The sequence below is a fragment of the Apus apus genome, chromosome 8 (genome assembly GCF_020740795.1).
Source record: "Apus apus isolate bApuApu2 chromosome 8, bApuApu2.pri.cur, whole genome shotgun sequence".
In the NCBI taxonomy this organism is placed as follows: Eukaryota; Metazoa; Chordata; class Aves; order Apodiformes; family Apodidae; genus Apus; species Apus apus.
Window position 1 is genome coordinate 13,857,723 of NC_067289.1, and position 24,943 is coordinate 13,882,665.

General features: G+C 37.1%; 1 protein-coding gene across 4 annotated transcripts in view; it reads left to right on the forward strand.

Annotated features, from left to right (window-relative positions):
- The window catches only part of ATP13A3 (ATPase 13A3), a 59,749-nt gene extending 34,821 nt beyond the window's left edge, over positions 1–24,928 (forward strand). For 3 of the 4 annotated variants that reach the window (XM_051626619.1, XM_051626618.1, XM_051626620.1), the window contains 23 exons: positions 245–424; positions 2,511–2,668; positions 3,337–3,525; positions 4,419–4,480; positions 5,046–5,196; positions 5,654–5,770; positions 6,782–6,799; positions 6,900–7,053; positions 7,140–7,260; positions 8,919–9,043; positions 9,965–10,143; positions 10,594–10,716; positions 10,803–10,882; positions 11,534–11,576; positions 11,675–11,784; positions 12,628–12,724; positions 13,552–13,624; positions 14,418–14,595; positions 15,271–15,458; positions 15,923–16,011; positions 16,202–16,282; positions 18,941–19,030; positions 20,544–24,928. In XM_051626619.1, the coding sequence (XP_051482579.1) occupies positions 245–424; positions 2,511–2,668; positions 3,337–3,525; positions 4,419–4,480; positions 5,046–5,196; positions 5,654–5,770; positions 6,782–6,799; positions 6,900–7,053; positions 7,140–7,260; positions 8,919–9,043; positions 9,965–10,143; positions 10,594–10,716; positions 10,803–10,882; positions 11,534–11,576; positions 11,675–11,784; positions 12,628–12,724; positions 13,552–13,624; positions 14,418–14,595; positions 15,271–15,458; positions 15,923–16,011; positions 16,202–16,282; positions 18,941–19,030; positions 20,544–20,741 (2,804 nt within the window). In that variant the 3' untranslated portion in view covers positions 20,742–24,928. The remainder of the gene's footprint in view (positions 1–244; positions 425–2,510; positions 2,669–3,336; positions 3,526–4,418; positions 4,481–5,045; positions 5,197–5,653; positions 5,771–6,781; positions 6,800–6,899; positions 7,054–7,139; positions 7,261–8,918; positions 9,044–9,964; positions 10,144–10,593; positions 10,717–10,802; positions 10,883–11,533; positions 11,577–11,674; positions 11,785–12,627; positions 12,725–13,551; positions 13,625–14,417; positions 14,596–15,270; positions 15,459–15,922; positions 16,012–16,201; positions 16,283–18,940; positions 19,031–20,543) is intronic. The other variant, XM_051626622.1, reaches the window with a different exon arrangement.
- Positions 24,929–24,943: the final 15 nt, after the last annotated feature.

Genomic DNA, 24,943 nt, shown 5'->3' on the forward strand with positions numbered 1-24,943 from the left:
CTTGAGTGTACTCAGTTACCAAAGGAGCTGAGAGTAATTTTCTTCAGCTTCTGTTTTTTCTGGTGAGCTGAGGCCGATAAGTGAGAGGCTACTTAATAACGTGCTGAAAGGAAGATGACTTCTTCCATAACTCTACTTCTGTACTGATGAAGTGAGATTATATTGTATCCAAGAAGTTGTGAAGGGGAAAAAAAAAAATCTATTCTTATTTGCTCTTTCTTAGAGACTCTTTTTTCTATTTAAGGTGAAAGTGTTCCTGTCACAAAGATTAATCTACCAAATCCTTCAGAATGTCCAAAAGCAATGGGAGATGAAATATACAGCCCGGAAGTGCATAAACGACATACTTTGTTCTGTGGAACCAATGTCATCCAAACCCGCTTTTATACTGGAGAATTGGTCAAAGCTCTAGTAGTGAGAACAGGTATTGAGTGTTAAGTTTATCACTTGTTAGCATACTGTTTGCTTCTGAGGTGTTTGTCAACTGATAATTTGGAGTATTGTGTAGAATGTTGCTAAGCTTGGATAAATGAGTGTACCCCAGATAATTTTGATAAATGTCTTATAGCGATAATAGAACTCAGTGATGGCCTGGAGAGTATCAGTTGGCAAGCAAGAAAGTGACTCAGTCTTTAGCATCAATTTAAAACTTACACATTTTCAGGTAGTTTAGATGCCTTTTGTGATTTGTTGGTTCAACTACATATGCCTCTTTGAAAAGGTCTAGCATACTGTTGTGTTGGGTGTGTAGTGGGGAATGGCTTATTTTTCTGGAGTCTCCCCCTAAGCAATATCCATCTCAGCTTCTTTTATTTCTTACATAAGAAATGCTATGTGCCCAGCCAGATGGATATATACAGACAGGGGGTTGTGAACAGCAACAGAAATGAACTGCTGATGACTTAATTCTTCTACTCTGTGGGTACCATAAGGCTCTTTTTTAAAATCTGAAACCATGGTCTGGAACTCTTACAAGGAGTATTGTAGCTGCTTCCAACACGCTAAGTCTTACTACGCTTACATTTTTTTAATCTGACTTTGCCCATGACAGGTCAGAGTTAGCTCCTGTGTTGCAAATAGGATTAATTTAACTCTGTGGAACTTGTTCAAATGTTATGTATGGATGTCACAAGCCAGTACTGGGGGGCTACCCCCAGTGAGTCTTGGGGGAAGAAAGAACAGTTTCCCACAATGGACAAGTACACTTTTCCTGGTATGACTATATAAAGAAAGGAGCAAAGGGGTATAAAATCCTTTCAATTCTCCCGTCTGGTTTACAGGGATGGCTTCTAGGCAAGTAGGGAATTTCCCCCTCCACAGAAGTGGATACATGTCACAATGCTTGTAGCTTGTTGCCACTAAGATGTCTGATAGTTTTATCAAAAGTAATTCTTACCTAGTGAGATACAAGTAAAAATCCCTTTATCTGAAGAAGGGAGATGTCACAAAATTGAAGATAGTAGAAAATTTAGTCCTTAAAAGAATTCTGGGAGAGCGGAGCTCCATATGGTTGTGCGCAAAGACATGTAGTCTCAACCTTGTCTTAAATCGGTCTGTAAGGTTGATCTGCTGGGACTGTGCTTGCAGCACTCATCATAGTTCAGCCTTTAACATGAAATGTTTTATGTTACAGCTGAAATATACACAAAATACCAATGAGCTAAATGAATTCATTTTTTTTTCCTTCTGAAACTCAGTTCATGGATATGCTAGTTTGTATGTCATTGTCACTCCTATTGTAGTTCAAAACTGGTAATTTGTTTTAGAGAACAGAAATGTTCACTGAAGTTACCTGTATGTCCAATGTGTTCTCAAACCATCACATAAGGCTTTCAGTTAGTGTTCTACCCTGGTGTGTTCTTGCTTGTGTGGCTACAGAACCTTCTGCAAAACTATTTTAAAAAATAAAAAGAAGTTCTGATTTATTTTTTTATTGCTATGTCAAATTACAAAGCATTCATGGCTAAATACTCAAGTACATACAGACATGCTCAACTTCTTTGAACAGGCTCATGGTTTGTACTCTGCAGCAGCCAATTCAAAGCCTGGAGGCTTTTTACACCTTGTTCCTCTTGTGATGAACTCATCCTCTTTGACTGATGCAATAGCTACTTAATTCTGGTAGAATTTTGTATGCTAGATATCAATGTGGAGGGCTTAGCCTTTGCTGGGAGGGCTTGCAGATGGAGAAGCTGTCAAGGAGCTGTCCCTAAGACCAGCAGACCTAACGTGGATATTGTAGCAATAGGCTCTGAAATCTAAGGGCTAAACCGTTTGAGGGTTCATTTGCATCAGCTGCATGTCCTTGCCATAGGGAGGGAACCACTTAGTGTGATGTGCACGTACATTTTTGAAGCACCTTAATTACCATATTGCTAAACATCTGTTATGTATGTTGAGAAACAGTCTTAAAGGAATGAGTAGCTTAAGGGTTTCATTGAGGTTTTTAATAATTTGAATAGACTTGCTCTTATTTATACTTTTAATAATTTACTCCTTTTTGTTTCTAGGCTTTAGTACTGCTAAAGGACAGCTTGTTCGTTCTATACTGTATCCAAAGCCAACCGATTTTAAACTCTACAGAGATGCTTATTTGTTTCTTCTGTCTCTGGTAGTGGTGGCAGGCATTGGGTTTCTTTACACAGTTGTCAATAGCATCTTAAATGAGGTATGTTTTCTTTTCTTGTCCGGAACAGTCTTATTTTAATAAAGGATTGAACACGATTTCAAACACACTTCAGTCAGATTATGAGAAACAATTTGATTCTAAGTGGTGATTTCTTTGCTACGTTTTGTATCAATGGAACTAGAAGGACAAGCTTACTGGGAACAAAATTGCACACAGAAGCAGAATTTGAATATATTACAGTGAAATTTGAATTTACCTCAGTTTCTGCTGACCCAGTTGCTACACTTTTATCTTTGATATGTAGGATTACCATCTGACTGATACCCAGCTGGGGAAAATAAGGTACAACACATCTAAAGAATGCTGTAGGCAAAAAATCCTTACCAAGAAATTGGTAACTGTTAATCTTGTAGGTTTTTTTCTCTCCAAAGAGTTTGAATTATTCAGTCACTGTTTTAAAGTAGCATATAATTGCAGTGGCAGGAAAAGTGCAAAATTGACATTATGGGTTGTGGATAATTTGGGATTGGATTGTTGTGGTTGCTGATGCTAAGTGAAGATTGTGCTAGGTTTTTGGGCAATCCAGAACATGCTGTACTGGGCAAAGCAATGCCTAGATTTTGCTTTAGGTAAGAGTGATCTAAGGCTTCAGTGGGATAGTGAATCTCTAGTTAGTTCATGTTCATTAACTCTGCCCTTAATTGCAGGTTCCAGCTCATATCATCATCATCGAGTCTCTGGACATTATCACCATCACGGTGCCTCCAGCACTCCCTGCTGCCATGACTGCTGGCATTGTTTATGCACAAAGAAGGCTGAAAAAAATTGGCATCTTCTGCATCAGCCCACAAAGGATAAATATTTGTGGCCAGCTGAATCTTGTGTGTTTTGATAAGGTTAGGTGGATTTTGAAACTTTGTGCTGTCACCTGGGGAGGCATTGTGTTATAAATGGGGATTTGTATAAACTGGTGACTACAGGAAAATTCATTACTTTTGTATAAGTTAGATAATTTTTGTCCTCTTAGCTTCTGGGTATTCAGTGTTTACTGCCTGTAACTCTGCTCTTAGAAGTTGTTAATACAGAACTTCTTTCCTGTCTCAGGGGTCCCAAATCCAGCCTTAATACTGGCACCCCAGAAATATCAGTGTTAGGGTCTATTAAGTGTTTTATTTAGTACACAGGCTTCTGGAAAATTGACATGTGAGGTCAGACTCATTTCTAGTTCTCTTTATTTCAATGAGAAGCCAAACCAGAATATTTTGTTAATATTCCTTAACAGAAATATGAATGAAGGACTGTAATACCACTAGCCAGAATCCTTTGCTTTTAGCTAATTCTTAGATAAAATTTATTTTCCTCTTTTTCATGTAAAAATAAATAATCTTAAGTATGCACAGAAGATTTATTATTTTCTTTCTAAATATATTCCAGTTAGTGTTTTAGCTATGTAAGAAAGCAGTACTAAAAGTTGAGTACCTGTTTTCTATTGCCCCCAGCTTGTGAATAGACAGATATTGAGCTATTGTATTTGGTTTTCAAGGGTCTTGTTCCATTTGTCCTGTCTCCAGGTAGGGACATACTCACTTTGAATGTTTTTGAAGGTTATTTAAGAGTTGGAACTTTGTTATATTTCCTGTCCTGAGGTCTTGATTTATAAGTGAAAACAGAATAAAATAAATTCTTTAGATGTAATTTGGTTAATTAGCTGTTAATTTTTGCTTTACCTGAGGATAATTAGTTTTTAAAGGCTTTTTCTTCTTGCCATGCTCCTTGGTTTATTTTGCAGACTGGCACACTTACTGAGGATGGCTTGGATCTCTGGGGAATTCAACGGGTGGAAAATGCTTGGTGAGGACAATCTCAGAACTGATAGCAGATATGATACTTAGTTGTGCTTTAACAGCTTCAGCAGAATAGAACAGAAAATTCTATGTGAGCTCATATGTATTTGCATGTCTGTAAGAATGCAACTGAAAATATTATTTAGGTGTAATGAAAATTTTAACTCTCATGAGGCTGAGGGAAAATTTAATTTGTCTGAGACCTTGTTAGGTTCATACTGCAGAATTGATGCAGTTAAGTGTCGTGTTTTGCCTTAATCCTGGCCTCCTAAGTGATGACTCTTTGGGTTGCTAAAATGGATTAGCTAAGGTAACTGAGTTAAGTGCAAAGTGGTAAGAGGTCTCTGTATGAGGAATCAAACTAGACAGTGAATTAACACGGAGTTTTTGAAGGGGACAAAAGTTGTGACTGTTTCTGAAGATTCCAGTTTCATTTGTTTTCTGTTATGTGTGAAAATACAAGTGAAGAGACTTGTGCAGTCCATTTTCTCCTATTAATCTAAACAAACCTTTTGAATTGGCTCATAATAAATAATTATAGTGCTAAGTATATTATAACTTCATTGTTTTAGTTTCCTTTTACCGGAAGAGAGTGCTTGCAGTGAGAGCCTGCTGAAGTCTGAGTTTGTTGCTTGCATGGCAACTTGTCATTCCCTTACAAAAATTGAAGGGGTACTGTCTGGGGATCCACTTGATTTGAAGATGTTTGAAGCAATAGGATGGGTAAGTACCTGTTTGTTTCAAAAGAAGCAATATTTTTAACGTCAGTCTAAATAAATTTCCTGCAGTGTTACATACAAGACAAGCATTATATGCTGGTTCAAGCTGTAACTGTACAAGGGGGGGCTTCTGAAAATCCCTGCATGTCAAAGGAAGCCTTAATATGAAAATGTTCCCAATGTGTTCTCTGCAACAATTCATAGAACTAAAAGAATCTGAAGACCTAATCTGCTGCTTTCTGATGTTGAGTGTCACAGGTTTTGATGTGACATGTAAATAATAAACATATAAAATAACTAAGTGGATCTTAAGTTAACTGCAAAATTAAGACACTTAATTCTCACAGAAGATCTTGTTTAGAAAGATCATTGCCCCTTGGTAATTTTTTTTGCCAGAAAATTACATTATGAGAAAATAAAAGTAAATGAATGTATACATTAGTTGGATTATTTTAATACAGATTTTAGAAGAAGCAACTGAAGAGGAAACAGCCCTTCATAATCAAATCATGCCGACAGTGGTTCGACCTTCAAAACAACTTTTTCCAGAATCCAAGCAAGCAACAAATGAAGAAATGGTATGAAAATTCAAAGGGATTATTTGAGTTAACGTAATCTTTTGTGCTAATCAAGTACATTTTGCCGTATTCTGTGGTTCTGGCTGGTATAATTCAAACAGGATCAAAACTGTGTGGTTTTTGATGGCAAAATAGAGAAGACATTTAAATGCTTGTTGAAAGTAGTGGTTCAGTATATGCCACCTCTACTGATTGCCATTGTTACCACCCTCGTGGACTGATTATAAAATACTCTAATGCTTTTTGAGCCTATGCATTTTAATACTAGTATCATTACCAAATTCTTCTCATGCTAATGAAGAGCTTAGGTGTGCTCACCTTGCAGTTTCAGTGACAACAATTGCTCGTTAATGTCGCTGCACAGTATGGAATTCTTGCCACTGTTGTACCTTAGAGATGTATGTTCTAATTAAGTGCTGGGTTAAAAATAAAATGTACTTGGCAGACTTAAAATTTTCTTCTCTCTGCATTTGGAAGTATTTTTTGAATTTAAATGTGACTGAGCCAGGGTAGCAGGAGGGTATAGGAGATTGGTTCCTCTGTATGACTCTTACTTTTTAATAGATATCAGGATCTTTTTGGTTCAGGGCTCAGTGCACATGCACAGCAGTAATTATGGTGCAGTAGGTGACACATGAACATTCTTGAAACTTATTACATTATTTTTTGTGGATATACTTAATAATCATGGTCTCATTCTGAAATGCCATAGTACTTAAATCATTCACATAGTCTAAAATGACATAGGTTGGGCTCTGAAAGGTGGTGTAAATTCCAGTCAGGAAATCAAGCTCTGAAGTTCTACTATGTCTCACTTAAAGTAAAGGATGTTAAACAGATGCAGTATACTCATGTTAGCTTATATGACATCCGTTAAAAATATGATGTGACTTTATATTGAGAGTGCTGTTTAGATTAATTTACTGATTTATGTTGAAACAGTTTGTAGCTGAATAAAATAGTTCAAAATTAATATTTACAGTAAACGTATATTCTTTTCTTCTTTTCTAGGAGTTGTTTGAGCTTTCGGTAAGTATGCTTTGTCAATTAAACGTACCTCTTTTTCAGAATGTATGTAGATGTAACCCTTTTCTTCCTTCCTTCCTTCCTTCCTTCCTGAATGACACAGACCGGGTATGAGATTGGAATTGTGCGCCAGTTTCCATTTTCTTCAGTTTTGCAGCGTATGTGTGTAATAGCGAGAGTTCTAGGGGAGAAGAGGATGGATGCTTACATGAAGGGTGCACCTGAAGTGATTGCCAGCTTGTGTAAGCAGGAAACAGGTACAGGAACAAGCTGTTTCTATTTCTTGTGTAGCTCAGCTGTAATATGAACAATTTTAATAACTCTTAACTTGACCTTTTTCAAGTTCCTGTTGACTTTGAGTGTGTCCTGGAAGAATATACTAAGCAGGGCTTCCGAGTTATTGCTCTTGCTCACAGAAAACTGGAGTCTAAGCTTACATGGCACAAAGTCCAGACTATTAATAGGTAAGAGTGACTTCACTTTTTTAATAAGTAACAGACTTTAAAAGCTGCTTTCAATTAATTATGTAATGTTTATTTTTGTTTAAATCAATTACTACTCTTTTAGCTTTCGTCTGTCTTATGTAGTTCTGTGCATTCTTCATTTATACCCTGCACAACACATTTAAGTTTAAGATAAGGGTGTTTTTCTGCAATAATGTGAACTCTGTGGAACATTTTTAAGCTGGAAATGAACTGTGATAATACTTTTTTATGATGCGTAGTTTATGCTAATGTCGAAAATCCTCATCCATTTTCTTTGTTACTTGAAGATACTTCTATCATCTGTATCTGTTAAAGATAATGGCATGTGGTGGAAAGCCTCCTGTGCCTGTTTCATTTATTGTCTTTAGCTACTAAAAGCAGCATGTCCATTTTCTCAAGCTTGTCAGAAAGGTTTAGGAGGTAGGAAGGTTTCTTCCTTCAAAGAATAGCATTGCCTGTTAATTACTTTTCAGCTGGTTCCAGTGTTGTGGATAATGCTGTTGTCTTTTCCATAGTGTAACATCACTATGAAAATGCCGGTTTTGACTCTTTGCTTTTGTATTAGTTCTGTGTACAAGATGAACTTTATGCAAAACTGTACAAAGCAGAGAAATGGTTTTCCAATTTCAGGAATTTAAAGTCTACAGTAGCAGTAAAATGCCCAAGACCTGTAAATACACTGACTTTCATGTAAGCCAAAGTGAATTGGTTGCTTTACTTAATTATATGACAGGGATCTGCTTGAGAGAGTCCAGCGCAGAGCTACAAAGATGATTAAGGGAGTAGAACATCTCCCTTATGAGGAGAGGCTGAGGGAGCTGGGTCTCTTTAGCTTGGAGAAAAGGAGACTGAGGGGTGACCTCATTAATGTTTACAAATACGTAAGGGGTGAGTGTCAGGGAGATGGAGTTAGGCTTTTCTCAGTGATGACCAGTGATAGGACAAGGGGTAATGGGTGGAAATTGGAGCACAGGAGGTTCAAGGTGAATATACGAAAAAATTTTGTTACTGTGAGAGTGACAGAGCCCTGGAACAGGCTGCCCAGGGAGGTTGTGGAGTCTCCTTCACTGGAGACATTCAAAACCCACCTGGATGCGTTCTTGTGTGATGTGCTCTAGGTGACCCTGCTCTAGCAGGGGGGGTTGGACTAGATGATCTTTCGAGGTCCCTTCCAACCCCTAAGATTCTATGATTCTATGGTCTAATGTATTTTAATCTAATAGCCTTGGTAACATAATTTTGTAGCTTTTATGTTGAGGTTCAGGTAATTTGGAAACGGGAGGTGTGCATTCTGAACAAAACCTAAAATTTGGCTGTGAATGCATTTAGTTTCAGAGCATTTTTTTCTAGCCATAAACTTTATTTTTGAGAATGTAGTTTCTTCTAGAAAGTTTTCATGGAAGCAACTAAAATTTGTGCTTGCCAGAAAATAACATTTTCTCATACTGATTTTTAACTAACACAAGGGAAATGAATTATAAATGATTATGATGATATCAGGTCACTTATAAAGCAAATTCTTCACTTTTCATGGTTAAAAAGAAACATTCCTGTTTATTTGATTAACAGAAAATCAGGGTCTACATCTCATAATGGTAATTCTTCAAATGTTCTCCTCCTTGCCTTCTTTTCTTTAGAGATGCCATTGAAAGCAACATGGATTTTATGGGGTTAATTATAATGCAAAACAAGCTGAAGCAAGAAACCCCTGCTGTACTTGAAGATTTGCATAACGCCAACATTCGCACTGTCATGGTTACAGGTTAGTTTACACATTCATACTCAAAGGATAAAAATCCATCTCTTTTTGGTCTTAATTATATTGTATGAAGTGAATTTTTTGTGTCAATAGCCTGGGATTACATTTGTAGCAAGAGGAAGGTTGAAATTATGGTGAGAATATACAGATACCAATGCTTCTTTTTGGGTGAATTTGCTTTGGTAAATTAGAGATCAGAAACCAGGGTGGGGACTGAATCTACTGTAGCTTCTTCTCCATAGGTCTATGCACAAGTTACTTTATGCTGAATTGACGGGTGGAAATCTTAGGGGTCTTTGAGTTCAGACTAGGTGAAAGTCCTGGTCTAATCTTATCATTGACCCTGCTTTGAGCAGAAGGTTGGACTAGATGACCTCCTGAGTGTCCCTACCACACTTACTAGGTTGTGATAAGTCACTTTATATTGGGTTTTTATTTTTTTGTAAGAATGTCTTTTTATGTTCCCATAAGTGGGCTAGGTATCTCTGCTTAGTGTTTTCCTTGCAATATGTGTGTTTGCTTTTTAAATCACAGGTACTGCAGCTTTGGACTAATGTTGTGATAGACTGGCAATGCAACTCAGTGTTTGCATGCTCTGTGACTTTGTTTAAAATGCGGTATCTAAAATGGCTGCATATTTTCTGCCTGACTTTCAATATATACTCAGATTTGGTCAGTGAGAGATCTTTATGGCTGAAAGAAACATACAAAGTTTCTCCTGATGCTAGTGGAGGGGAGATTTTTAACAGGTTAGGCTTTGAATTTTGTCTGTAGACTTGGTTTGCCCGAAGGTTGTCACTGGCACATTATGCAGTCCTTCTCCTAGGTTAGAACTGCCTTTTTTAGCTTTTCTCTGATGTAGAATATCAGTGTATTCTATTGATCCTTTTCTAATCAAACTTTTAAAATGCAATTGTTTAACAGGGGATAACATGTTAACTGCTATCTCAGTGGCCAGAGACTGTGGAATGATTCTACCTCAGGATAAGGTGATTATTGCTGAAGCACTACCTCCAAAGGATGGGCAGGCTGCCAGGATCAACTGGCATTATGCAGATACTCTCGCAAAATGCACTAGTTCATCACCAGCCATAAACTCAGAGGTAATACCAGCATTATTATGCCCTTGGAGTGTAAGCAGTTAGTTTTACTGTTCTATTTCTTTCTTATCTTACTCTGTTAAGTAGCAAGTCTGCTGTTAAGTGTCAAATCAAAATGGATGCACTTTTGGATCTCAAAATACCAAAGAGCAGTAAAACAGCTGGAGAACCTAGTTTTGCAACTGTAATAAGGCATTTGGCATTCTAGTTGTGGAGGAGACATGTTTTTTTCCACATTTCAGTTACTTAAAACTGCTCTAGCTGCTTGTAGTTGAAACATTAAACCACATTTTCTTATTATTAAGTAAGTGTTTTCATTGTGTGAGGTTTTCTTTCTAGTAACATTCTTAGAAACCTAAGGATCTCTTGGAATACTCCTCTGTGTATTAGCTTGAAATTACAAGGTATCTATGTAAATACCCTACAGCTGGAGTGTTAAACTACTTTTGATAGGATATTCCAGTGAAATTGGTCCATGAAAGCCTTGAAGATCTCCAGATGACCAAATACCATTTTGCAATGAATGGGAAGTCATTTGCAGTGATTTTGGAGCATTTTCAGGACCTGGTACCCAAGGTGAGCATTTTACTTAAGTATGAGCACTTTTGATGGTGAGCAGGCTGCCCTGTGAGCATTAAGAGATCTTGCCTTCTCTCTTCCAGCTTGTGTTACATGGCACCGTGTTTGCTCGCATGGCGCCTGATCAGAAAACTCAGCTGGTGGAAGCTTTACAAAATGTAGAGTAAGTATTTGCTTAAGCATAGAAAATGGGAGGGTTGACAGAGTGTTGTGATAGGAGAAAAAACTGTGTGTGCTGTTAGCTGCTTTGCCAAATAAAAAAAAGCTGGGCTAATATAACTTCCTTGAATAGGTAAATCAGCCTGTTAGCTGAGCAGGAGTGAGAGCAGTACCATCTGCTGGCTAGTTGGGAAAGTGTCAGACTTCTTGTGAAGTTATAAGTGATGAAGAACTAAACTGATTGTAAAAATAATAAGAATAAAAAAAAATCCATCAAATGTCTGCTGTGTATTAATGAATTATTAATGGAATGACTTAAAGTCACATATGGTCAGTAACCTTACTGTTGGTATCAGGCCTTGTAAATTTACAAAATACTGCATGAGTCTCTTTGCCTAGAGCAATGATGCTTTAGACCACCTTGGAATGGTAAGGGGCTGATAACCAGTGTTGGTTTGATTGATCTAAGTTATGTTAGTTTTTCTTACTTCCTTATATGTATCGTGGGAACAGTAATTGTTTTCAGCAGTAATGAGCACTCATTATTATGCAAGCCCTGAGTAAGTCAAATAATATAGAAGTGTTAAATGAAATAAGCTGAATGGACTATGATTAGGGAATGGTCCAGAATGCTGACATCTCTTTGGTTTTATAGTTACTACGTGGGCATGTGTGGAGATGGAGCAAATGACTGTGGCGTAAGTATTTTTTTTATTTTCCATACAGATCTGTTCTGTTAAATTTTACAGCTCAAAGCAAGTTCTAAGAGGTTCTCTATTTCAATGTTAACTGGCAGGCACTAAAGAGGGCACATGGTGGTATCTCTTTGTCTGAACTCGAGGCTTCTGTGGCATCACCATTCACTTCCAGGACACCCAGTATTTCCTGTGTGCCAAAGCTGATCAGGTAATGCCACGTACTGGGAGCTCACATACAAAAGGAGTCACCCAGATGCATACCCTGTGTCAGTGCATGTTTAATGCTGTAGGAGGCCAGTTTGAATTAAAGAACAAGCCATGCATTTTAAGTAGTTATGTTTCTTTACTGGAGGTACTCTCTGCGAAGACTTGCCATAGTGTGATTCGGTATTTTTTTAATATACTCTCTTGTCCTTGTAAAGTTACTCTTTAGAACATAAGTGAGCTTTTACACATTAGTATTTAATTTGATGTCTTGATGACTGTACTAGTTTCCATAAAGGCTGTGTGTAATGGCAGGCAGTAAAATTCTTCAGATAACTGCTCAGCACCATATGAAGTAGAAAACAAATTTTCTCAATAGAGTTTGACCTAATTTTTTATTCTAGAATTGTAAGTTAGGTACTAATTCTACATAAAGGCCATCCAGAGAAGAATCTAGTTAAGTCTGTGTGGAACTAATGAAGTAATGTGTAATCAGAAACACTTCTCAAGTCAGCAACTCTGGCTGACTGCGTGTTCATTCAATCCATGTAGTAAACTAGTGTTTCATAGATGCTTTTGCAAGCAAACTTTCAATTTAAAACCTCTTGGAAAACCACAGTCCAAAGAACGCTGAAGTAAGGAGGTGCCTCAGTTCAGAAGGCATGCTCACAGCTTTGATGTACTTGAAAGTGTACGATTCTGACCCCTTTTTTCTCTGTATGTCTTTAGTCTAATGTCCCTCAAAGGGTTTGCTGATCTGTATAATTGCTGCTAATATTCTGCTAAGCAGAATTTACCTGCTTGGACAGAAAGCTTTCTAGTTACATGATTGCATTTCTTTTGACAGGGAAGGCCGTGCTGCTTTAATAACTTCCTTCTGTGTATTTAAATTCATGGCATTGTACAGCATTATCCAGTACATCAGTGTTACTCTGCTGTATTCTGTAAGTATTATGTAAGTGCTTAAGCACTGTCAACGCAGTTGAAAGATTTGAAAATTGATATGAAATATAAATTGTTGCAAGTCTCTGAGAACACAACACCCATATTCTAAAAACTGTCTTTGGACTAACAGTATTGATAGTGAGTTTTGCTTTTTAAAAATATTAACTGTATGAAAAAACATGGTAGCATTTCTTTGAAAAAGGCAGTAACTATTGCCCATGAAGAGAAAGTCTCTACAGTAAGAAGTCCAAATAAGCAAAATAGAAATAAAAGTTTGCATTATTTAACAGCTGTCAGCATTTTAAAATAGCCTAACTATTTACTGGCAATGTATTACTTTTGTGTAAGGATTGAAATAGGGCAGCTTGCAAGTAGAGTTAGGAGGAAGAAAAAGCAAAGTGGAGTATTTCCTTTTAATATTATTAGATTAACAATATGGCATGTGGTAGAAATCCTGTATTTTAATTTGCATTCTGAGTAAGTTAAACATGCAGAGTATTAAAGGACCTTTGAGGTGGAAAATTTGACAACTGTATGACTACATAGTAAGGTGTTGAGAGAACGGTGGGCCTAAGTTTCATTACAAACCAATTTCAACTCCAAATGCATCATGGAACTGAAATTGTTTCATACCTTGATGTTCAGGAATTGATCTCTGAATTGTAGAGTACTCAAGACTCATGCAGATAAAGGAGTACAGTTTGACAAGACACTGTCTTGTTTACAGAGTGAAAAGTAAAGCATTAATGCCATAGGAGTGTCACTGTAAGATTTTTTTTTTGTGTGTGAAGAAATTACCAATGTTTCAGTTCTGATTTCTGTCTAGATCCTGAGCAATTTGGGAGATTTCCAGTTTCTCTTCATTGATTTGGCAATCATTTTGGTGGTTGTCTTCACTAGTAAGTATTGTGCTGAATTACTTTTGCTGGCTTCTATAAAGCAAGTTCTGCTTGTTCACACTTTCTTTAATTTCTAATTACATGCTGTTTGGCCTCAGCATCGTTACAGTTAAAATATTATGACTACTACAGTATATACATTAAAAAAAACCACTATGTAGTGAATTAGCTTAATCTGAAGTATGTGAAATGTTCTCTTACAAAAATCAGGTTTGAGCACGATCTTAGAAAAGCACTTCTTCACAGTACAAGAAGTCATAAATCTCTGCTGACATGGAGAAACTGTTTTTGGAATCAAAACAGGAGTTGTTCTGATATAATCTTTCCCAAATGTTTTGGTTTCTTGCATTTTTAGTTGAATTGCTGTCCACAAATTGTTATTCTCAAAACTACTATCTAGTGAAGGATTTGGCTGACAGTAGAATTCCATTTTCCTGTTTAACTGAAACCGACTCTTTGAAGCAATAGCAGATCAAAATGGGGGAGATGAGCTTTAGGTCCTTGTGCCAGACAAAGGAAATTTGGCCAGACACAGCTAATTCCTTAAGTCTCATGGCTTCTGTTGCTGTCCCCTGCTACCCTCTGCTGCTGGGGGTGAGCAGCCTGTAGAAGGCACTGTGGCATTCTTTTGGTGTCATATAATCCTTTCAAGGTGGTTTCACACTTGCAGTTCTGGACTTATTTTTGAAGTGATGTCATGAACAAGCCATTCTAATTCCACAGAATCCGCACAGGGTAATTCTTGAAAACCATAATGATGCAATGTGTAATTTATTTTCCTTTCTCTTTGTAGTGAGTCTGAATCCTGCTTGGAAGGAGCTTGTTGCACGAAGGCCCCCATCAGGTCTTATCTCAGGTCCACTTCTCTGCTCCGTTTTGTCTCAGATCATCATCTGCCTTGCTTTCCAAACCTTTGGGTTTTTTTGGGTCAAACAGCAGTCCTGGTATGAGCCTTGGACAACAGAATCTGAGTAAGTGTTTCAGTGGCTCTGTGCAGGATACAGTAAATGTCAGAAAGCTATTAAGAGTAATTGCTCTCTTTATTGACCCCCTTTGGGGACTTCGTAAATAAAGCTTTTATACGGCAGCTTGTTAGTCTGCTGAATTTTTTGTGAAAAGGTTATGGGTACATTGGAGTTACTCAGTGGCTGAAAAGCGAAACTGGGTCAGAGCCAGACTGCAGGGGCTGGAGACTCCTCAACTTTGTGACAGCTGAGATGGAAATTTGAAATTAATTGTTCAGGTCTATTTTAAGTCTTTTATATTATGAAGTTTTGTTTTCCTGATAGAGTTCTAGTAAACCAAATTCATATTTCTGAAAAGGAAAAAGTGTTTTAGTATGTTTTTTAGACTGCAATACTTTCTTACCTGTCTTCAAAGTGTATCTACAGTGATAATTTATAAACAGCTCACGTAGTGAACTTACAAGCTGGAAGCATAAGAGAACTCGCAGCTCAGAATTCACACAAAACAAGTTGCTACCTCCCTGCTGCAGTCTTGAGTTATTTCTTACTACCTATAATAGGCTTCTGAGGATAAGCTCTTTTTACTACTGTAGCAATTTGTTCTGCCATTACTTTTGTTAATAACTAGGCCTTTTTTTCATCTTCTCCTTTAACTCAGTGTTAAATGTGTTTTTGTTTTAGTGCCTGTAATGTCTTGAATGCCACAAACACCAGCTCTGCACATGATCAGAATGTGACTCTTCAGGATGAACATAACATTAAAAATTATGAAAACACAACCTTGTTTTTTATATCCAGCTTTCAGTACCTCATAGTGGCAATTGTCTTTTCTAAAGGAAAGCCCTTTAGACAACCATGCTACAGAAATTGTAAGTCCTTTCTTACTATATGTAGTTCCAAGTAAAACTCCAAGTGACTGTGTACTACTTACCTGTGGCTTGGTCACAATTCTGTTGTGCCACTTCAGCAGTAATAGCATTGCTAGGAGAACATAGTACAATTATCCTCTATTAATCAGAGATAAAAGATAGGAAAGTATTAAACTGTATAAAGAATTGTGCATTTTAATTTCATTTTAATAGTTGCTTTGTTTGTAGAAATATATGCACACATACATTTCAGCTTCACAAGTGAGCCAGTGAGAAACCGAGTCTGGCCTTCTGTCTCTTTGTGGCTATCAGTAAAATTTGTATTGCCAGAATCTGCCTGGAAGGGATTTAGAGGGAGAAAAGGGTTTATTTCCAGAGAGTAATGAACCCATCATACATGTAAAAACTGTCTAAAACTCTGATTGTGAGATTGTACAACTAAAATAATTGTTTTTCTTTTACAGTTCTTTTTGTTACATCTGTGATAGTTCTTTATGTTTTCATACTTTTCATCATGTTGCATCCTGTTGAGTCTATTGACACCTTTCTTGAGGTAAGAATCAGCAGATACATAATCCTCTGTACTTCCTGGGAAAACTGGTTGGCTGCCTTTTGAGCAAGCTTGACACTTTTAGAGCTTTAACTTGGCATCTCGGGGGGAGGGAGAATTTATAACTCTGAGCCTTGTGTAGAATCCGTGTTTACTTCATATGTTGCCAACTTCTGACAACTTCGTCTCACAGCTCGTGTGTGTGCCATACGAGTGGCGCCTGAGAATTCTCATCGTTGCTGTTCTCAATGCAGTTGTGTCTGTGCTGATGGAGGTAAGAAATTCAAATGGAAAAAAATGCTTGTCTGTTTAGTGGGGTTTTTTCACGGTACATGTTTGTCTTTTGTTTAGAAGGTCTCTCTTCACAGCATGTCAGAGTAAGTGGCCACTTGTTAAATTTGTATTCCTAAAAATGTTCTCGTAGGCTTTTTTTAAAGTGTTGAGGTTTTCTGTGTTAAAGGCTTAGCCTTTTTTATTAATTAAAAAAAGAGGGGAGAAGTTGCAAGACACACATTATTTCGGCTGTTTGATAGGATTATACTTTCCATATTTATTTGCTGGATTAATTCAATTCAGAATAGCATAATATAGTAATGAACTATAGAAAACTCTTAGTTGGATCATACATACAGCTTATTGTTCAGAATAATGCAGGTTTATGTAACTTCAGCTAATCTGATCCAAGTCTAGAAGTGGAGATACTCATGTAGAGCTCCTTTTTGCAGCCCTAAGCTTGTTCAAAGTCACTCGCTCTGGTCATTGTCCTCTTCTGCTGTAATCCTAGAGTTAATGTGGGCAGAAACATGTCCTGCCTTTCATCCAGGTACCCTTATGTTGTTTCCAAGAATCAGTTTGACAGATAAATGCATCTTCCAGGAGGAATCTGGATTCAAGGGCAGTCATTTATTCCTGTGGTTAGTTCTTCTCCCTCTTTAATCAATGCCTTATTTCCAACCTAAATAAATTTGGGTTTTGGTTGCAGCCATTAATCTCTATTTTTTTTCCTGCAAAATGGAAAAGCTTTTCATCTAGTCCTTGCACTACAGCTATCTGTTTTTACTGTATAACATTCTCTGCAGCTTCTAGTCAGCATTTCCATTAGTGTGTGAAGGATTGCTATCAAGGTAACCAGCATGTTTGCTTGGATTATACCATTTTGACCTTTGAAGATTACTACAGCATTATTATTCCTTCCAACTATTTTTTTCTCTTTTGTTCACAACTTAGCAAAAATACTTGAGGAGTGGAATAGAAATAATTATAGAATTTAATTTTCTTGACATTAATTGTTTAGAACATTCTGCTTTCACTTAAAACCTATTTCTTCTGTTTTTACTGTTAGTTGAATGCTTTATTTAGATGTAAGTTGTCTTACAGACGCAGTACCTAGTGATGCTCAAATCCCAAACCTTGTTTTACCATAGAGGCTTCACCTTCCATAACTTCACCCTGCTTTTGTCCAACTCTATTTGTCCAGCAGCATTACTCTAGGCCCCCTGGAGCTTTTTCATGGGGTGCAACTCTTTGGGTCTAATGTGTTCTGTAGATATCACAGGCTATTTCATTCCTTCACTTCCAGTACAGCTCCTTGCCCTTCTGTCTTTGTCCTTGCCTGGCTGGATTTTCTTCTCACCCACACTTCTCACTACAGAGTTACTGAGTACCATAGATTACCTTCTGAGTAATTTGGAAACAATGCTGGTGGCATCTCCTTATATCTTGTAACAAGGTGCCCTGTAGTTACATCACCTGTAGTTTGTTCTGCTGAGACTGATTCCACAGTAGTTGCCTCCAAGTGTCTCATAATGAAGAGACTGGGATTGGGTCTGTCTTTTGTCACGCTTGCTAGTTTCACACTTGTCACACTACACTTGTATGTAGTTTCTTAAATCACTTCTACAACAGGAATGATTTCTGACTGTTGTTATCCCAAACATGTTTGGTGACATGCTGTGTAAAGCTTTTCTCCTTCCATGTGGGTGCCAGACTAGGTTCACAAAGCAGACATACTCTCTTTCCCAGATGATAGAAAATATTGCACAACAAAGGCATATCTTGGTAGATGTTCCTCCTTACCCTGATGCCTGATATAGACATGCTTAAACCAGACTGGCTTAAACTTCTAACAAGTTGAAGATTTGTTAGCAAATGCCTTATAAAAGCACTACAAAATTCTGGTATATTATAAAATCATAAGCATTATAAAATCTATTCTGAAAGTCTGGCTAGTTCGCTCTCCTTTCTCTGTGGCATTGGTTAGTCAGATGTTAAAAATGGAATCTCTCCAAAGATCAGAGCTTAAGGCCATGGAAGATACAGGTTCCCACCTGCATTGTTGGATTTGTTCAAGGCTCTGGAGTCTGCCCACACAGCCATGTGAGAACAACCGGATGTACTGGACATGCTGTTCAATTTCTGCCCTCTTTCCCAAAATCTGGAACAGCTCCTACAGAATTCTTTCACACTTCCTGCCAGTGACTCAGCTCTGCCACCCCTCTTGAACATTTTCTGGGAATGTCACTAGGTTAAAACAATGAAAAAAACAGCTCAGGGATGAAGTACACTGTAGCATTTGAGATGGTGAAAAGGGAAACTGCTTTAAGTGCTCGTGTCTGCAGTGCTTCATGGGGTTTTTTAGAGTATTGAAGCACATTAAGAATGTGCATTTATGATTTTACCTGTAACAATGGCTGCAGTTTTGGTTGATGCTCTTGATTTAAATAGTACATGTTCATATTCTTAAATCTCATACTATCCCTTTAAGAATGAAAATGTTTAGCACTGAAGTACTGACAAGTATTGTCAACTTCATTTTACCTGCCACAGAATTAGTTATGCCTAATGCACTATTTCAGGTTTTATTTGTAATATGCACACTAACAACAATGATCATTAGTTTCTTTAATTCTTCCCACTCACTGCACTCTCACAGAATGTCCTCCTTGATATGATCCTTTGGAAGGTTGTGTTCAATCGAGACAAACAAGGAGACTATCGCCTCACCACGCCCCAGCCGCCTCAGGTTGGAGACTGGTATTTTGTTGTAATCATTTGAGTGCATGCGGCTAATTCAGTTTTGTCTTTTTTTACGAACTCTGTCTCTTGCCTTATCTTAAGCTTAAGACTGTTTAAATTAGATTTGTATAACTTCAGTATTAAAAGGAAAGGCTTCTGTTTTTTTTTTTTTTCTCTTTGCTAACACTTAAAAAAATTAGATCTATGAAAGAACTGTGATGTAAACCCAGAGGATTGCTTTTAAGACTTTTCTCACTTGGTCTTCAGTTTGCACATGAGCAGCTTTTATTTGCATTGTCACTAGTTAGCATTCTAGAACTGGGAGTGTCTTGATGTGCTTGGAAGCTGAACTGCTGATGCTGGGTCTAATCCAGCTCTGTGTTAAATTGATTTGATACAAGGTTTTAGAACATTTTCTATGAGAGCAGAAATAGCATGTACAAATGAAGTGAAATAAAACAGCAAACAAAAGTACATTATTACTACTACACATGGTTTAGGAGCCTGAAGGATTTAGCTTCTGCTTTTCAGGTGACCATGAATCTTGGTCTACTTCTGCCCCCCTATTGTTAATTCATAAAGGAAATCCATGTGAATCCTGTAAAAACTAGCTTTTGTTTTTTAAGCCTCTTGGCTTATTACTTCTTGCTGGTTGCATATTTGTTCTTGATAGAATTACAGTGGTTTATTTCTCAGCACTAAATTTTATTAAATGTATTCACTTCAGATTTACATCTGTCCTTTTGAGGCTGTTCAAGAAGAAAATTGCTTTGTGTTCACTGAAGATTGCAAGTTGTATTTAAGGCCCATATTTGGTTCAGATCACCAGCTGATGGAAATTCAGAGCATGAAAAAACCAGTATAGAATATGTCTCCATTTAATTGTCAGCCAGGCTGACTGCAGGTAGTCTCTGAGACATGGAAGGAATCCAGTCGTAAGAATAAGGAATATTTGTTTTCTCCAACTAGTTAAGTTCCATGTAGTTAGAACTGACAGAGGAAAAATAGGAAGGAAGATTTAAGTTCAAGAATTTGTCTGTTTTAATAACTATTAATACCTGTAGTACTTGGGTTCACAGTGTCAGCATGTTACATTCTGGCACTTGTGGCTGCCTGCCTTCATTTGGTTAGAAAGTGTTCAGAGACTTTGGGAATCTGATTGCTTTTTCTAGCCCAGACCTTAGTTCTTCCAGTAATAACAACTTAATTGAATTATGCATAATACACTTGTGTTTATTGAAACTATTATAAAATATGCATAAAAGCTGTTGGTGACCTTAGATGTTACAATAATGCTAAATACTTTTTTCTTAATTTTTTTTTTAAATGCCATTGCTACCATAGTACAGAAGAGATTACAAAACAGAAGAGTTTCTGTACTACACTTTCTAGGTCCAATGTGACTATGAAATAGTAAATTAGAAAGTAAAATAGCTTTTCTTCTAGTTATTTATTGTATTGTTAGTTTTGTGGTTTTTTTCTTATGGTAATCTAATTTTCAATTCTGTTCACTTCTGCAGGAGGCTGTGGATCGCTGTGGAGTCTGCTTCCTTTCTTCCCTCTTTGGTTGTAGACAGAAAACACCAAAAGCCAAGTATAAGCATCTAGCTCAGGAACTGCTGGTTGATCCAGAATGGCCACCAAAACCCAGAACAACAACAGAAGCAAAAGTACCATCCCAAGAAAATGGTTCATATCAAATCATCAATGTGACGTAGCAGTGGATCTCAGTGGCATGTCTCTAGTAGTATTCAGAGGAATGTAATTTTAAGACTTCATTTGAAATCGCAGCGTAGTATATGTCAAATTCTAATGCAGATGTTTCCAACTGTTTTGTCTCTCTGAATACAAAATTCAGAGGCAGACACCTTAGGCTATACATTTTAAAAATGTAGGTTACCTTAGGCGGAACAAAAATTACTGTGTTTCCTTCCACCTTCTATCAAATTTCATTATTCCTAAATGAGATGCATTCGAAGGTTTAAACTGCAGGGCAGTTAAAAGAGGTTCACTTTATTTGCCTGGAGGATCATCATCACTGTTCCAACCTGCTTACCTGAGCACGTGTTCATGTAAACCCTATGACGTGATGGTTTCATGGTAGTGCTAGAGGCACAAAATAGCCTTGTCATGCTTGCTTTTTTTTAAACATTAACTGTCGAAAAGCTTTGTGCCTCAGAATGGTTCTAAAGTTTTGGTGTGTGTACCTCTGAGTTTGTCCCTACTAGTAAGGAGTGTTTCCAGGTGTAAAGTTTTGATTTTAAGTTTTAATTTTTTTAGTCTGCCACAGCAGGAATTGGGAATGCAATAGAAACAATATGCTCTGTCCTTAAGAAGAAAGCACATTGCTTTCAAGTGGGTCCTTAGCTTCTTTTCTAGCTAACCCCAAGGAAGGGCTTAGGTGGCCTCCAGAGGAGGAGGCATTTGGCTACACTCTCAAGTTTTTGGAGAAGGAAGGCTGGAGAATCTTAACATCATCTGTCTCACATTTTATTACATTTAGCTATGCATTTCTCCACACACCTTTTTCCAGCAGAAGGGTTGGGTTATTCCCTTGTGGACCATGTTTTATTTGTAAAACTGAAGGAAATTTTCCTATGTACCTTGAAGTAGTAAGGCCAGAGTTACTGCTGCAAGGGAAATGAGGGTGGGAGGGGGGAATATTTTTCACATTCTCACGCTTGGGATGATTTGTGCATTTTAAGAACATACGCGTTTCAAAACATCTGCCAGTGTCTTAAGCACTATATGTAGCTGTATGAAACAAAATTACGACAAAATAGATCAGCTAAAATCTGTCTTGCTGCAGAGCTATAAGGCTTATGTGGATTATACTTATTAAAAAAAAAAAAGAAAAAAAGAAAAAAAAAGGAAAAAAAAGCTTGCATCACCAGTAATGCTGCTTAAACACTTGGGGTAGCAATACATCGTTTCGCCATCAGGCGGTGTCTAAACACAAGACCACTAGAGAAACAGGTCTGCAAAGATGTAGGGGCAGTCATCATCTTCACGTGCAAAGCCTAGAAGGTTTTTTAAATTTGAAATCACAAATGACTTATCTCCAAGCCATCTTCAAGTTGCTAAACTTCCAGAAAGTCTTCTTTGGTGTCTTTGGGAAGATAGTAAATCTGCCTCTAGATCAGTCTGTTTTGACCAGATGCAAGTGACTGCCTCAGACACCTCCAAAAGGGGAGGGATCTGGGGTGCAGAGAAGTCACAATTCTGTAAAGATCCTTTAGAGAAGAAAAATGGGTTCTTTAGAGTAGCAGTGAAAAGAAGGCATCAAACTCCCCGACCAGCCCAGATTAGTTTGAATTGTGTGCATTCTGATGATGGAATTTGAAGTTTGGGGGTTTTTTGTTCGTTTGTTTTAATTCCTGTGGTGATTATTCCATTCTAACATTTTTTTAATATATGGGGAATTTTTCGGGTTGGGCCTAATTCCCTTGTGCTGTTCTGTATGGCAGAACGGGCAGTGTCCCTGCTGCTCATGTCATGGTCTCTGCAGTGTTGAACATATTGTGCCAAGTGGGAATTTGAAAGTGGTGCTAAATGGTTTGGAAGACTTTACTAGAACTTGAGGGTTTAAGTTATTAGCACTTGCTCCTCATAAATAGTATGCATGTGGTGTACTATCCTGCAGTCCAGCTGTCACATCTCTTCCTGATTTTGTTTGCTTTTGGGGGGTGGAGCAGGAGGAAGGGGGAAGTGGTTTTCTTAACATTCATTCAACAGAGCAACATAAAAGTCTTATCCTGGATTCTTAGGGTCAGAAACATGGAACAACACAGGTAGCTTTTGAGGGGTCTGCAGCTGTGGACTTGGATAAATTTATTAGTCATGAACTTGAGGCAGTTGACAATTTCTGTCAATGTTGATTTTATAAAATCTTTGTAGCGTGGAATAATTGATGAAGAATAACTCTTAGCTGCGTAAGTAGCGTTCAAATTCAAAGAAAAATAATATTTTAGTTGAAAACTGTTGTGAAGCTATGCATTTTGGACCTGGGAGCTGTGACTTATCCTTAAATGCATAAGCTTTTGCATTCCATTTCATAGACAATTTTAGCTTGGTTGTTCCATCAGAAGTAAAAGAATCTGTCTTTCACTTTTACATGCTTTCGCTTGATACTTTCTCTAAACTGCTGATTTCTTCTGGCTTGTTTGGTTTCTGAAGCTGGTCTTTCAGTCTCACTCTAGTTTATTAGACTATTCTAGAAAGCGAGGAGGAAACAGCTTATTAAGGTGAACTTGTCTCAGAGAACATTTTAGGGAATTCTTATTAAAACTGAAATTGCCGAGTGTCTCCACATGATTGAGTAACTACTGGGTCATGATTCTATTTAAACGTGAATATTTTTCAAATGGGAGCTAGTTTCCTCAAGATCTGGGTTCAGAGTTAGTAAATGTTCTTGAGGCTGCATGCTGGAGCTCCAACCTATTTACTTCTGATGCTTGGACAAGAATAATAAATCAGCTTTTCTGAGAATCCTTCATGTTGTTGCAAGTTCAGCCACAAAATAAGCTTTTGCATCTTCAGCAATTATTGGGATTTATGCCTTCCTGCCCAAGAGCTGAGTTTGGCCACCTATAATTTTTCTCATTTTGAGCAGTTTAGTTTTTCTGGTTTTCAGAAATGCAGCAAACTAGATCTGCACTAGCTTATTCAATTTCTGCTTTGAAGCAAGATGAAATTCAGTTTGTACTGAAAAGAATCTTGTCTAGTGTTCATCTTTGAAGTCAAAATTCAGGTGAACAGACCAATTTAGTGATCTCCACTAGATATTTGGTAGACATTTTCTTCCTGCTGTATATTTTGGCCTTATGTTGAGAAGTTTGATTTATTATTAAATTATTGGTGTATCCAGACTTTAATCTGTACGTATTTTACTTTGATGTATTAGGATTTGTAAATATTACTGATTTTTAAATATTATTTATGCACATACTTAAAGGACTGGTCTACCCAGAAAAGCAATTACAAAATAATAAATGTTACTTTTTAGAAAGAAACTGCAAGATCATTAAATTGTATATCCCTCAGGGTTATTTTTAAGGTTGTTCTTTTTTCTCTTCCCTTCAGATTGAAGTAGCAGTAACTAGTTTCTTGTTACTATAGAACTAAATCTACTGTAAAGAAAATGCTGCCAATAATGCTTGAATAGAAGCAGCTGAAACAGCCACAGAACTGACTGTCCATATTCATCATAACTATAAATTGGAAACTCCTGCTGTTGCACTTTTTAAAAGCTGTTGGATTTTTAATTCTATTTATTTTTTTTCTTTCTTCATGAAGGTTATGCTGAACAGTCATCCCAAATTGGGTAAATAATCCTGTACTGTATATGTGTATACAGTATAGTACTAAGCAAATGTGGAGTCCTTTTTATGCTGCAAAATTTTGATGCTTATGTTGGTCATCACAAAGTGAGAGAGCAAAAGTTCTGTAGGATTTCTCCTGTGAAATTCTGGAATGTAAGGTTAGGTTTTTGTATGTCTAAGGGAAAGCTGTGGGTTTCTGACAATTTTTAGTGTATTGAATATGTTGATTTTATATACAGTAAAGCTTCAGGGTTTTAAAGCTATTTTCAACAAACTGCAGCTTGTTTGATAATTAAGCGAACCAGAAACTCTACTCAATTTGCCATTAATTCCTCTAGCCTAATACAAATTAAAAGGTTCATCATTATAGTGCTCTCTAGAAGCTCTGCTTCCTTTTTATTTTTAAATCTGAAATGATACTACATCTTGGTATTTAAAATATGTATTGCTGCTCTAGAATGGTACCCTGTTGTCAAGAGGCATACATAAATAACTGTACAATAGAACTGTAAATAGACTTGTAAATCACTTTTGTGACTGAAGCTCTTTGAAAATAAAATTAAAATGAACAGATTTTAACTCTTTTCATTAGTTTCATG